This window comes from Phoxinus phoxinus, assembly GCF_949152265.1.
Source record: "Phoxinus phoxinus genome assembly, chromosome: 19".
NCBI lineage: Eukaryota > Metazoa > Chordata > Actinopteri > Cypriniformes > Leuciscidae > Phoxinus > Phoxinus phoxinus.
The window spans coordinates 15,402,026-15,417,767 of record NC_136894.1 but is presented as its reverse complement, the minus strand read 5'-3'; the positions used below and the strand labels follow the sequence as shown (position 1 = coordinate 15,417,767).

General features: G+C 39.1%; 1 protein-coding gene across 1 annotated transcript; it reads right to left on the bottom strand.

Annotated features, from left to right (window-relative positions):
- Nucleotides 1–10,433: 10,433 nt before the first annotated feature.
- Nucleotides 10,434–14,505, bottom strand: tpbg1b (trophoblast glycoprotein 1b). The gene is made up of 2 exons (XM_079591377.1): nt 13,994–14,505; nt 10,434–13,096 (listed from the first exon to the last, which is right to left on the bottom strand). The coding sequence occupies exons 1-2, from the start codon at nt 14,257–14,259 to the stop codon at nt 12,247–12,249; spliced, it is 1,116 nt and encodes a 371-aa protein (XP_079447503.1). The 5' UTR covers nt 14,260–14,505; the 3' UTR covers nt 10,434–12,246.
- Nucleotides 14,506–15,742: the final 1,237 nt, after the last annotated feature.

Here is a 15,742-nt window from a genome sequence, read left to right as displayed (position 1 = left end):
TGGTGCAATTAGAGAATTGAGATGTCCTTCAAGATGGCTGAGTTTGATCGGTTTCTGGGTCATGGGCTTGAGGACATAGGAGCGAGGGGGACACAAGGAAGCATTATTTTTGAGTGTTGAGAAGCACCCATTGTAAACTCAAAGAGTGTTCTATGACAAATTTGTTTCAGTCACTGGATATACTGGTTTCTGGGATCAATAAGACATGTTCTTCCATTGTTTTAACTCATCAAAATAATTGAACCAATTTTCAAAATAATTTAGCTATTTTTTAGGTTATACAAAATTCAATGGGCAATATTTTGAAAAGTTGAAATGGGCTTGTACAGCCAATTTGATTATAAAGCAAGTAAATAACTGAACTTAAAAATCAAGCGTAGCGTTAGTTCTGGCAGGTCATCGTTAGTCAAGCTCACATCAGCTGACTATCAGCTGATCCACATCAACCTATAGGAATACGATGCCTATCACCGTATACATATATAAGCGCTTTTTTAGTATTATCAGCAGCTATCGCGTTTCTCAGGACAAATTACCCTCCTCCATCCCCAGCTCCTCCTCTCGTCAGTCAGGATTTGGCATTCTGATTCCCCTTGAATCAAAATTCTCGGATTATAACGTACTTAAAATCTTGAATTAATGATATCTGCAATACATTCATGTTGGTTCTGTTCTGTTTACCCCAAGGATGGTTATTGCTGCTCTCCCTGCTCTTGTCCATGCTAGGCTGCATGGATGCGCAGGGAGTTCTCGCCCAGAACGGAACCATACCGCCAATCCAAACTGCATGCTAACTGTCATACAGTATATGACGATAGTGGTCCTGACAGAAATGAAAATTCTGTCATTATTTACTCACACTCAAGTTGTTTCAAACCTCTATTAATTTATTTCTTCTGTTGAACACAAAGGAAGATATTTTAAAGAATGTCGGTAACCAAATAGTTGATGGACCCCATTGACTTCTATAGTAGGAAACGAAAAATACTATGGAAGTCAATGGGGCCCATCAACTGTTTGGTTACCGACATTCTTCAAAATAGCTATCTTCTTTTGTGTTCAGCAGAAGAAAGAAATTCATACAGGTTTGAAACAAATTGAGGGTGAGTAAATGATGACAGAATTTTTATTTCTTTAAATTGAATTAGGGGACATTTTTTTGTAATATTTCTGAATTTGATTTATCAATGCGTTGCGAGTGCAGTGCGCTTGCAGAGAGAGCTCCGCCCACACTCTCTTTTGATTGGCTGTGAATTCTGTGAATTATAGTCCTGCCAGAACAAATTTTGTCGCTGAAATCTTATTGGATTGCCTCTGGTTGGGATACAGTTTTCGAGCCACTGTGTTCGAGGACATTTCAACACTCACACTTGTAAGTAAATGCAATATTAAATCCTAAACCTAAAACCTAAATCCTAAACACTGACCATACAAATTTAACCCTGCACATCAGAACTCCTTGACATTTATACTTCCCCTATACATTATTTCCCCATGGATGCACATTTAGGATAGTTCTGTAAAGATCAGTTGTAACATGATTGTAAATAAATGTGATTTTGACTCACATACAAAATATACAATAGTCTAAAGATTCAATGCTGTGACACTGTGGACACTGCTTCATATCATGGTGATAAAAGTATTTATCATCAACTGTTACTCACATATGCTGTATTCATATCCACGCAATGTCATAACACCACCAATGACATTTTTCTCTCCCAGAGAACTAAACAACGAGAAGTTTTCCAAGTCCTTCTGGTAGGACACACCAACAGACAGGGAGGCAACACAAGAAACAAACCCACATAACAGTACCCACAGCTGGGCAGAGGGTAGGGAAAACCCAGAGGGATGAAATAATTTTTGACTTTACTGCATTAAGGGAATGCAGTATGGATGCATTCAGAGATCAAAGAGCTTTTAATGTTTGATGGCTCTTTTGTTGTTTGGGATGTCAGAGATATTATCCTATTGTTGAACGCAAGGTCACTGGGTTCAACATGCATTTGTTTTTCATTTAAAATCCAGTCCTTCATTATGCCTCTTTGTTTGTGTGAGGGGCCACGAAGAAGCCAGGCTTGTGTCGTAGAGGGTTTTGCAAACCTGTCATGGTTATTTATGCTTGCAAGCAACACTCATGATTTATTGGCTTATTGTCTACCAGTTAAATGAACACAATAATCACAATAGAAACTAAATTATATTTAGTAAAAAATAATAAAATAAAGGCCCCATGTAATCAGTAGTAGAGTTTTAGGTAACAGTTTAGAATAATGGTCCATCATTAATAAGTAACTATGCAGGAAGTAATCCAGGACTAATGAGTAGTACTACTATTAATATAGAATAAGATTAACTAATCAGTAAGTAATATCAAATTCAGGAGATAGTTCCTTAATAGGTAATCAATAATTACTTAATGAGATTGGCATCATTAAGAACTATTAATTAACTGACAAATTATAAAGAACATTATTGTGTGTCTGAGACGTAATTAGTCATAATTTTTTATCTGAATATAGTCATAAACTGCATCACTAATTACTCAAGTGTTACCTAGTCACTATGAAGAAACTACTAGTAATCTGAACCATTATTTTAAAGTGAAAAACGTCTCCGGTTACGACTGTAACCTTTGTTCCCTGAGAACAGGGAACGAGACACTGCGTCGATGATGCTTTGGGGAACGCCTCTGCGTGAACCGGTGCCTGAAACGCTTATCTAATCATGGCAATCCTATTGGCCGGTGACAGCCTATGACGTCACTACAGTGCCACCCGGAAATAAATAAGGGGCGCCTAGAGAACATGTCATCCACTTATCGTCTGAATGTACTGTTCAAGCAGGCATCCCAGAGGCATGGCGAAAGACGCAGTGTCTTGTTCCCGGTTCTCAGGGAACAAAGGTTATAGTCATAACGTGAGACGTTCCCTTTCGAAAGGGAACTCACAATGCGTTGATGGCGCTTTGGGGAACGATATACCAATGGCACCATGCTGAGGGGAGTGCATACCAAAATACGTAAACAAAAAACGTCAGAAATGGCAGTTTCACTGAGATGCCAAACAAATTAAATTCTTACTAAACACAAGGGAATGGACTGGAGGCCTCAGTAGGTGGCCAACGGCATTAAAAGTTATGACTTTAATTATTTTATTCAAGGGGCTCAGATACATTTTTTTCAACTTAAGGCCTTGCTGGATATGCCAGCTACTATACGTATGGATGCGCACTGAATACGGGTTCTTTCATGCCTTTTCGATCTCATTGTGTCTCACAGGAGCTGGAGCGTAATGGTCGGAAAGAAACCACTACGAGCGGTCTCTTCCCTCACGCACTCCCATTACAGCTGAAGCGCATTTCATAACACTCAACAACACAACATACGCGTGGCAGGGTGACTGTGAGGGTTCGGGTTGTACATCCCATTCACCCTCATCAGCCATCTCCTGCTCTCTTGGACTGGGCAGCAGAACACTTGCTGCAGGATCAGAGGATGTTAGTGACAACACATCCTTATCCGGCAGCTCACTTCACAGTTGGCACAAGCAACTCCCTCAAGAACTGATCGTGCGTGCTCTCAGCCCAAACAGTCAACGTACAAGTTGTGTGTGTCATCAGGTGTCAACATCTTAGACATGGATTTTCCATACACATCCTGAAGTATTTTTTCACAAGCCATGATTACCTTTTGAAGTTTTCAGGTTGAAGCATACAGAAAAAACAGTCCCTGAAGACAAAAAAGTGGATGACGTGTTCTCTAGGCGCCCCTTATATACTTCCGTGTCGCACTACTAGTGACGTTTTACAACTCACTGTCCCCGGCCAATAGGATTGCCGTGATTAGATAAGCGTTTCAGGCACCAGATCAAGCAGAGGCGTTCCCCAAATCATCATCGACGCAGTGCGAGTTCCGTTTAGAAAGGGAACATCTTTTTCACTTTAAAATAATGGTCCAGGTCAATGAAGCTAGCGCAAGTTCTGCCAGGAAGACTCAATCGTTCATGTCACTAATTACCTTCTCATCTATCCAATCATATCATTTTTACTGTAGCATAAAAGGGTAGTTCTTACACATGTCTGAGTTCGCAGATGCTGTCGCTCCAGTTACCACCATCCTCCCCGCCTCCACTAAGACGGGACCTTTCTTTCAACCCCCCTACTCCACCAAGTCGGGTCCTCCCTCCATCATCCCTAACACCTCCAGACAGGCTATCCCCTCCATCCTGAAGACTTCAGAATGTTATTTTTCTCCATCCACCCCGCCACCACCAGAAGGCCCCTCGGGGGTGGGCTGCGTCCCTGCCTTCGTCTTCAGGCGGGACACGCAGATTCCGTACCCTCTGAATGCGAGTTACGAAAGGGGCCTACGCCAAAGAACCTGATGCTTGCTGAGCTTCTAAATAAATGGTTATGTTACAAAATTAAGTTTCTGGTAGAACTAGTAGTTCCTGCATAGTGACTAGGTAACACTTGAGCAATTAGTGATGCATTTTATGATCATGGTGAGAGTAACGAAAGACAATTGCTAACGTCTCAGACACGTTAATATTGTGATTAGTAATTTATGAGTAAATCTTTATAATTTGTCATAATTACCTATTAGTTCTTAATGTTGCCAGTCTCATTAATTAATTATTGATTACCTAATAAGGAACGATCTTAGTCCTAAATTCTATATTACTTACTGATTAGTTAAGCTTGTTTCTAATATTAGTTAATAGTCCTGCATTACTTCCTGCATAGTTACTTATTAATGATGGACTGTTATTCTATGCAGTGGGGAGAACAAGTATTTGATACACTGCAGATTTTGCAGGTTTTCCTACTGTACTTACAAAGCATGTAGAGGTTTGTAATTTTTATCATTACCAAATACATTCCCCTGACTTCTACATGCGTTGTAAGTGGGAAAACCTACAAAATCTAGAATATATATATAAAGTTTTTAATCCATAAAATTTAATCCATGTCTGTTTGCTTTGGGATCATCTATATTCTACTGTACTCCTACATGTAGACCAAATTCACTTTATGTGCATTTAAAGGAACACTCCACTGTTTTTTGAAATAGGGCTTATTCACCGTCTTTCCTACATTTAGATAGGTGGGCAAATGCATTTTTGTCTCAGTGCATGCATTGTTTTAGTTTGGCAGGGTCGCCGCTAGCTTAGCTTAGCATAATGAATGGAATCCTTTGTTGCCAGCTAGCATGTCCTGAGTAAAGGGATCAATAATAAAAAATAAAAAAACACCCAATTACTTCTTGTGGCCTGCGTATTCACAACAAGTACAAATAGCAATGCAGATTAAGACTAGGCGATTTCCTAGGCAGAAATTGACTTGGGACTATATTAGGGTGAAGCACAGGCGAAGCACTGCTACTTGGGCGCAGAGATATCTTATCGCCTTAAGATGTACAGATTTCTTCTTCCAGTAAAACTTGTCCAGTCAGAAAAAAACCCAGTCATCCTGACCTGCACTAAATTTGAGCTCTCTAGAATGAGAATGGCCCTCAAACACCAACTGGAATTGGTTAGCAAATAGCAAACCGGCTGCATCATCGCATACTTCCCTAATATATAGGAAACAGAAAAATGAAAAACGAAATACGTCCAAATTCACAGTACTCATAAAAGAGTAGGCAACACGTGAAAAGGGCAACTTGGTAAATGTAGTACATCCAGATTAAATCCATAGTACATACATTCAAATTAAATAGAACATTATTTTTCAGCATGAAGTAATTACCTATTCAAAATAAGCACCTTCTCACAAAAGTGTGAGATTTCGGACACAACCCACACAACTGTTCATGTGCCATAATTACAGCCTATTGGCTTTGAAAAAAAATTATATATATATATATATATATATATATATATTAGTATGTCCCACCTTAACGTTTGTTTCAATAGGAATAAAATGCAAAAAAAAAAAAAAAATGCACCCATCAAGTTATTTCATGGATCTGCTTTAGATCTTTAAATTTGTGTTGATTTTGCTGATGTTTAAGAAAACAAATATTTGTAGCCTACTACACTATTTCCAGTGCAGTACAATCAAAGATTACTGTATTACAGTAATGACAATCTCTATTGTTACAAAAAAAAAAACACACATAGGCTTCATTTATGCCAGACATTGATATTTTTTCTTTTGATGTTGGGGAGAAACATGACCTGATCATGTTCTTCATGAGATTCACCCAATGGGCCATGAAATTGTCTCTGCGTCATAGAGAGTTCTGAAAGCCTGTTATGGCTCCTACTTCATGCTAGTGAGCAATAATCATGATTTATTGGCCTTTATTAAACCCTCTGTCTTTCAGCACAGCACATTACTCAATATAGAACGCTGCAATAATACCTTCAACTTTATTTGCTCAGATTATGTGATTATACATGAAAAGGCCACATGAGGAAAAGCACAATTGGTATGTAGCATATAGCGACACATCCATCATTGTGTATGTGCTTGGCTGGGAGTGTGTATTTGTGTAAGCAGGTGCATACTGGTGTGTGTATGAGTGTGAGTTGATTCTTACCCCTAATTGAAAGTGATAAATGGAGCAGACACGGCATTGGCTGTACCTCCAGCTATAACAACCCCCCGTTTATTAAAGCTCTCAAAATACAATCGTTTGCCAAACTCAGCCAACAGTTGGACAATGGGGCACCGCCACTGGGAGTAGGACCTTTATAGCTGCCTGTTGTCAATGGGTTGGACAACTGGACTAACCAAACAGATAAACCTGAATAAACATCACAAGCTGATATTTAGTGCTGTGGGAGAGAATTAGATGCTTTATGTGTGTTTTTGTATGCGTGCGAGAGGCAAAAGGCCAAATCTACTATATGTTCAACTAACTTAGCATGTACATAAACATCCATCCAAAAGAGAAGAGTACATCATGCAATCTTACTGAAACCACAAGGAAATCACTTGATTTACAACATCTTAGCATGCAAAGTTTCACTGGAGACATAAAATGAAGTAGACTTTGACATTTTCAAATTCCCTGCGCAAAACTCGCTTTAACTTAATGCATTGTTGTTGTGTCTGGTCGCCAGGGCCTTGCTATGTGGTTGTTAAAGTGTTTTTAGGTGACATGCCTTTGTGAAAAAAAAAGTGCACTTAATTGTATTGAATGTGCTCTTGTAGTGTACTTTTTAAATATAATATTTATGAAACAAAAGGCCACTTATACTTTAAGAGAATTCACTTTCATGACTGTTTCTTAACACACGTACATTAAAGTATATTTTAGCTTACCAAAAATGCTTGTCAGTACATTCTGCAGTACAGTATAAGCATATTTCAAAGACAATTCACCTTTGGCTAAGCCCCGCCACCCTTAGTTACTGTTGCTACGTCCGTCAACTTCATCTGGGCTCTGGTTTGGTATCAACATGGCTTATGCTGTGACGGCTCTTCCTGCTGAAATTTTATCAAACTTTTATAAAGCAGTAAATAAAGTGTCCGATAGAAGTAGGCAAAAGTGGCTGCAATATGCGTTCGAAGGCTATATTCAAGATATACAGGTGAAACGCAAGCAACAACAAGGCATCCAAATAGAGCAAAAGCATAATGGTCACAGTCAAAAAAGGAACCACCGCATATCCTAATCGAGACGGAGGCTGTGACTAACAATATCAACGAGCAACACTGTTCATGCAAAGCAAAGTTTATCTTAGAGCACACAAAAGTGTGCTTGTTGATCCTTGAGGGGTTTAGCTGACTGTGAGGACGTCCACACAGTTTAATCCAAAGACGACACATGTCAGGATTTGACTTCGGTTTTGGGAAGGGAAAAAAACGGACACCCCCCTGCAATCTATCTGGGAAACGCGTATCTGTGTTACAAATGCCCCAGGCACAACGTTTAACCATATTTTTGATAAAACTACGATGGTAATATCCTGCCGAGACCAAAAATATGAGACGCCTGTGTTAAAGTCAATGGAGCGCTGTGAAAAAGTGTCGGACCTCTGTGGGAGCTCGTTCTTGGCTGCACTGTGATTGGTCAATCTACATTCTAGGGTGTGGCTTAGCCAAAGGTGAATTGATGTGATAATGAAATTAGGCCTGGTTTCACAGACAGGGCTTAGATTAAGCCAGAATTAGACATTAAAGTAGCTTTTATAAAACGTTACTGGTGTTCATCTTGAGACAAAACAATGGCACTGACTTATTTTAAGATATGTCAGTGCAAGTTTCTTTCAGTTAAAACAGCTCAAACATGCATTTTAATCTGGGACTATCTTAAGCCCTGTCTGTGAAACCGGGGGAATAAGATACACTTCTTAAAGTTGATTGCATTTAATATCAATTTAAATTATAATACTTTTATTTTTATTGCAATTAACATGCAGTTAAGTGCCTGAATACATTGCATTCAGTTTGCACTTTAAAGTATATCTCTATAAAGTATTTATATAAAGTATCGTATATCTGTAATAAATACTTCTGAAAAGCATGCTAAAGTGTATTTCATTTCTCAAGGGTGCTTACTAGCCCACACCTATTTCCCCCCATCAATATTCTTCTCTCTAGATGTAACTTGAAACCTTCCTTCAGTAGATGTCTATGGGATTTCTTCTTACGTTTTACCATCCATCAGGCAAAAAAAATCTCTTCCTGCAGGAAGAGATATGATGAACTGATGTTTAATAGAGTTACGGTTATATATTTAATCCCTCACTGTAAGTTTGTCATAGCAAACACCACTAAACATGCATCTAAGGGTGATAAAACGGGTCATATATCTTAATGAAAATAAAAGATATGGAAAGAGACAAGAAGAGTAACAAAGAGATGTTTACTAAAGAACTGAAAATAAAAGGACAAGCTGGAGGCGGGGTTGGGAATTGAGGTTAGGAAAGAAAGCTGAGGAGAAAAAAGCCTCTGTAGACAGTCAGCTGCCATTAAATCGCTGTTGTCATGTTGATGACTGTTGTGGGTTTGCCTTTAATGTATTCAATCCCTCATTGACGTGAGATTAATTTCATGAACACATATATCAATCCACTAAATGTCTCTTAATGGTGCCAGGATGTTTCTAAACCAAAGAGCATTAGAGTCTGCAAATACATGACTAATTGCAAAAGAGCAGCTTTTCTCTGTAACATCCCGAGGGCACTTTCCTGTTTAATAGCAAAAACCACAGTGTAGGGACATAGAAAGAATAAAACGATGAAAGTAAAACAAGTGTGTCTCATGAACTTGGATGTCTTTGTTCTTGTTCTTAAAAGGCTAGTTTGCTTGAAAGTCAGACGCAAACAAGATGAAATTTAGAGCCGTGGGATATTTTGTCTTGCCTGCAGGCTTACCATGAGGCCGAGAGAAGATTACATTAATCTTCACTACTGTTCTTTGGCACAGCGGTGTCCAGCTAGATGATGCCAGGTAAATAGCAATGTTCGTGGGTCGGAGCCTTAGGACAACCATAAATTCATAACTAATTGGCTAAATTTCTTCTTTGTTTTTAACAAGCCCACCATGGTCTTCTGTACAGGGAGCTGTTGGAGGTTAGAGGTACTTTGTAAACTCTTCAGTTCTGCTCTCATGCTGCATTCACTATCAGCAATACTAACATCATGTCACGATAACATTAAGCAATAGCAATAAAAACACTTCAATGTAGGGGAATTCACACAGAAAGGTTAAATCGCTGTACAGTTTTTCCTTGACTGGCAGTATATCACATGAGCAATTTCTAGACTCTCATTGGTCAATGTTTAGTTTGCATAAAATTTTACTCACCAAGTCACTTTGTATTGCCAACTCACATTAAACATGAGACTTTTGGTCGCTTTGTTTTGCTCCAGACCGCTGCCAATGTGAATGTCTCTTAATAGTTTTGATCAACTATTTTGATTTACATATGGTACATAAAGCTGACGTAATCAAAACGTTCATTAAAATATTTTTAAATGTTTTAAATTAGTCACAGAGCCTTTCTCTGAACCACAGATGATTTTCAATGAGGCATTACATGCAACTTTATACTGTAGCCCATTATCATACATATGCTGAACTCATGTGTTTCCAATAACGTGTTGCCGTAAAAATTTGACTAAGCCTGCTCATAGTTATTATCAGTTATGAAACACCTCTGATGCCCTGCAAGCTCTTGGTAAAGGCCATTTGTTATGAGGGAGAATAATATTACAGCATCAACATTCTAACGCATTTTCACTTCATTTTGCAATATGCAATTTCATTTGGATTGATTTGAAGGATAACAATGAGAAACTCAAAATGAGGGGAACAACTTGTGTACTAATTTGTTAGATACTGTTCAAATATGTGCAAGTTTGTGAATAATTCCTATTGTAAATCCTGTTATCAAGGAACTAAAGGAATTCTCATTTTAAAAAAGATACAGCTTTCTGACCAACAAGACGCAAGATGGAGAATAATTTAAATTTAAAATGTAAAAACCTTTATTTTTTAGCATGCAAAATAAACTCTGCCCTGAAGAAAGACCAATTCTTTGTCCACATCCACATAAGAGTTGTTTTTGCACTTGATACCTGATAAATTCATGAGTAAACATTTTGCTTTTGGCATCCCATTTAAACGGTTTTCCTTACCTCTTTAAAGAAAGGTTCATTTGAATATAATGAATAATACATGAGTACAAAGCTATGAAAGCACAATGGAAGGAAGCCCGATTTCTGTGAAGTTTCATATCATAATTTGTCAAGCAAAGATATGTTTTTACCATAGAAAATGGTTCTCAATCGAAAACACTGTGGCCAACTGGGTGAATCTCACAAAGGAATATATATTAGGCTACATACACATATATATATATATACATTTGCACTGATTTTCATTTCATTTTGCACTGTGAGATTACGACAGTTAATAAAATCTACTATAATTCCATCCATAACAAATACTACCATGACTTAAGCACACACACACACACACACACACGCATGCACGCACGCACGCACGCACGCTTATTTATTATGTAATTAATTGTCATAAATATGTCACAATGCAAAAAAAATGTCTGTTGTTTATACAAAAAAAAGTTTTTTTTAATTTTTTTTCTCTTTGTGAGATTCACTCAGACACTAATTAGTCTTTTGACAAACATATGCTGCATAAAACCATGTTATGCAGACACAAGGGCAGGACACTGGCACAACACATCAAGGATATTTCTTTTCAGTCTTATACATTTGGAAACAATACTCGACCCTTCAGCACAACGGCCCCAGCTTCATCTGTATCTTATCACCGTAACAGTCCCTTAAACAGAAAAAGCTGGGGAACATATGAGGAACTGAGCCAGACTGAGTCTTCAAAGAGCGAACAGGCTTCACGGAGGAGGGGTCTCGCTCAGCGGCCCACATAAGGGCTGGTTCTCATCATTCTGACAATAAAAATGAGTGGAATAAAAAACAAAGCAAAACGTCTCTTTTGAAAAAAAAAAAAAAAAAAAACAGCCGGAGATTTTTGCAAACTGGCTCTCTTTCTTCAAAAGATCCTCCTTCTAGAGCTTAGAAGAGGTTATCCTCCTGCTGGAATGCTTTTGGAGAGAAAATCCGGCACATTCTTCGCGGACTCCCTGTGGATAGAGGGACAGAAAGGACCATAGAAGGTTGCTAATTCTGTTGCTCAGGGTCCGACACTAGAACGGCGTACACTTCCATAAAAACAGGGCTGCACAAGCATGCAATAAAACAGTCCTCAAAACTCCACAAACAGCACAGTATGCATTTATCTCACTCTGTATATATATATATATGTATGTATATGTATATATAGAGTTGTCCCTTTTTGAAGCTGGTCAGCCCCTTAAATCCAATAAACAAGGCACTTGAGCACTATAGAGGTGGGCAATATTCCAGTACAGGACAATGGAGATTGGTGTGGGGTTGGGGGTTTGGGGGGTTAGTTGGTTGTTGGTGGTCAGAGTTACTTTATGGCTTCTGCCCCTTTATTGAGCTAATCCTCAAACATCCCATGATGATTGAGAAGCAAAAGCCAACTCTGCAAATGCGACTGAGAAGCAAAGGCTAATTCTGTGCAGACTTGAGGGGGAGGTGTGCTTGTTATAAAGGCTTCGACAAGACAGGCATTACATGCTTTTCACAAGAAAATGTGCCTACTTAAATATGTCTACATGTTCGCGACACATACGAGCATTTTTCAAGTATAAATGCAATAGAAAACAAGTTCATTAAAGGAGATTGGTTTTTTGAAGAGTTCATGTCCAAATCACACATCAGCAGTTGTAGAAAATTGTGACAATCTGGGATCTGAATCGATCTCATATCGGTAGTGATACCCTTCCCAGACTTCCCGGCATGCGTCACGCATGTCGTTGATACGCTTCTTAATACCTTTACGGTTCAGGTAGAGTACAAAGAGAAACATGAGACCAACAAATCCCAGCACGAGACCCAGGAACACGTAGGAGGTCTGGAGTGCTAGGTTGTCGCCCTCTCCAACCTTATGGCAACCCAATTCCAGTTCACCCACAGTCAATAGCGATGTGTTCTGCAATGCGACGGGGAACGCACAAGTCAGGCGCTCAACGTCCTCTACACGCACTCGTGAGCCGTTCAGCCAGGCGGCAAAAGGCTCGATGTCACATGTGCAGGTGTAAGGATTCTCCGCCAAGTGGAGCCTAACCGAACGCAACTGATCCATCTCCTTTAAAGCCTCTTCACGCAAAGTCCTGAGGGCATTATGGGTGAGATCGAGCTCCTCGAGGTGTTCCAGTCCTGTGAATGTGCCGTTATGTATGGACACTATAGAGTTGTTGGAAAGCTGAAGGCGCTGCAGGCCGACAAGATGGCAAAAGATGCCAGGGGGCAAGTAGACAAGGCCATTACTGGACAGGTCCAGCACCAGCAGGTCACTCAAAGTACTCCAGCGAAGAGAGGTGGCCAGATCGATGACGGACGAGTGGTTGTAGAGAGCCCGACTGAGGTTGAGCTCCCTCAGCATACGGCTCTGGACAGTGAACGCCTCAGGATGGATGATGGCCAGCTGGTTGTTGCTGAGGTCCAGAGATCTGAGGCTACGCAGACTAGTAAATGTGTGGGACTTCACCTCAGAGATCCTGGACAGAGAAAAAATTAACAATTTTACTCTACACTCTTGAAAATAAAAGTTCCAAAAGGGGGTTTAACGCAGTGATGCATTTGAAGAAGAATTTTGGGTTCCCCAAAGAATCTTTCAGTGATTTTTTTTCTTTGTGTGATTAACATTTTAATAATCTAAATTTAATAATCTAGACTTTTTCCTCTATAAAGAACCTTTTGTGTAATGCAACTCTTCCAGTAATGTTAAAGGTTCCTCATTGGTCCATGATTGTCAAGGCCAATAATTTGTTTTAATCCATCTCAGTTTAGGCTATTTTCATGGCAAGAATGGTAACACTACTTATTTTTATAAAAATGCATATAAATTGATAAGCATATTTAAACTGAGATAACACCAACTGGAGATAAAACTTTTTTTGTTTTGTTTTTTGTTAACACTATTAAACACTCTTTTGGGGAACTTTCTGAAAAAAAAAAACAATGTTAAGATGATGGAGTGTTCACATCTGGTCCTGTGGTCACATCCTTGACTAATAAGATCCTACTTCATTTCTTCATTAAACTTTTTTACTAGTTCATACATTCTTCAGCACAATAGAATCTGACTTATTTAAAAATAAATCACAAGCTAAAATTATCTGAGGGTCAATAAAACCTGTACACACATTAAACAACTTAGAGCTTTGAGCTTTTGAAAAAAGTACCATTGTAAGCACAGTTTCTAACAAAATACAGAAACATGCAACTTAGATTTAGTCTTTACTGTCTTTAAAATAAGAAATTAAAATGACAGCAATTCTTACACAGTTTGAAGGAGATCCCATATAAATTCACCATGACTTTAGTAACAGTGGCACATAATAGCACAAAAACATTATTTTATGGGTCAAGATGAATTAGATCATTGACTTTACCTGTTGTTAGACAGTGATAAATTGGTCACGTTGTCCAGTCCCTGGAAACATTCGGGTCCGATCTGACTGATGTGGTTTCCGATGATGAAGAGGTTTCTGGTGTAGCTCGGTATGCCGGTCGGTATGTCCCGCAGATCTTTAGAAACGCATTTGACCGTGAGCGCGGCTTCTGAACACTCGCAGCCGGCTGGACACACCGATGCGCCCGCGGAGAGCGCAGCGCACAGCAGCCCGAAAACAAGCGCGCACCGTCCAAGGGCTAACATGGTGAAATATCAGCAAAACCTCATCAATCTCACTAAAGAAATGCCCTCATTTAGCGTGTGTGCGCGTCCAGGGATCCTCTTCTCTAAAGTCGCTCTCCAAGTCCCGCGTGCTCTTAACTTCACTCAGTAGTGTGTGTGTAGTCTCTCTGCGTGCTCGACTTCTTTGCATTAGAGAAACTCATGTATGAATGAGAGGCAGACACTTTATTTCCATGAGAAAAGGGGGTTCTCTGTGTGGGGCGTTTGATCCGCTTCTCTCAAACAATGGGACTGAATCACTACTGCTCTCAACAATCAGCAGGGAGGAGCTTTGGACTCACACCTCTCCCCCTCCGCTTCACCATATAGACCGATACTAGGATCACTCACATCTCACACTCATCACAGTGATTGATAGGCCTAATTAATAGTGATTAAAGCTCATCAAAAGATTACGACAATCCAAGATCTCTCAGTTTAGTCGATCTTTCACTTCAGTACTATAGCTCAAGGTCTCCAATTTGCTAGTGCCATGCCAATACACATAAGACTGTTCAAAAGTTGTAGGTTCTGCAAAGGTTTTTGTGGCTGCATGTTCTTGACAAGGTTATAAATGCTACACCAGAGCGGTTCTCCATTAGGGGGTGGGTAAACTTTCAAAGGGGGCATTCACCCATAATATACCAGCCAAAAGTGATGTCCGGAAGGGAATGGCATGAGGATTTGTTTTAATGATCCTATAATATTGATTACCCCCCCCCCAAAAAAAAAAAAAACATGTATTGTTTTTTTTTAACACTATTCCTTTAAAAGAAAAAAAGGTAGGTTGACTGAGGATTCTAAGAAAGTTGTGTATCCAAAGCAACACATTCAGTATCTTTTGCAAGACCAAGAAAAAAACTGTTATATGAGTGTTTTGATTTCTTTAACCCTAAAAAAAAAACTATGAAATTATGTTAATTATGAAAGTTAATTATGATTCATTATTTGAATATATGACAGTCTTTGTTCCTTTAATTATTATAGCTTATGCAGGGGCCTTTGGAAACTGACTGGATGAAAAGCACTGTAGAGCTTCTTCGGGTCAGTGTTATTGGCTTCAGGTTTTCTGAAGATTAATAGTTCAATGTTTTTGCATGGTGAAGTTGGGAACATTGATGTGATATCCCACTCTACAGGACTCCTCATCCTTTGAACTCGGCGGGGGTCTGTTGAAGTGCAGGGGGACAATAAGCTATGAATTCAACACATTGTTCTTTTGCCTGCTGAGTCAGTCATTTGTTCTCTAGCGCAATTAAATGTTTCCAGGGAAACAGTGCAAAGGAGCACACAAAAAAATAACATTTGAAACATTCTGAAAATGCATGCATGTATCTTAAGTCATGCTATATATATCCCGAGTCAAAACCATGTTGTCCACTTTTTCTGAATTATACAAAATGTATCAAATAGAACACATATAGTCTCAACATTTTTATTGAATAAGGCAGTGCTTGTTGTAAAA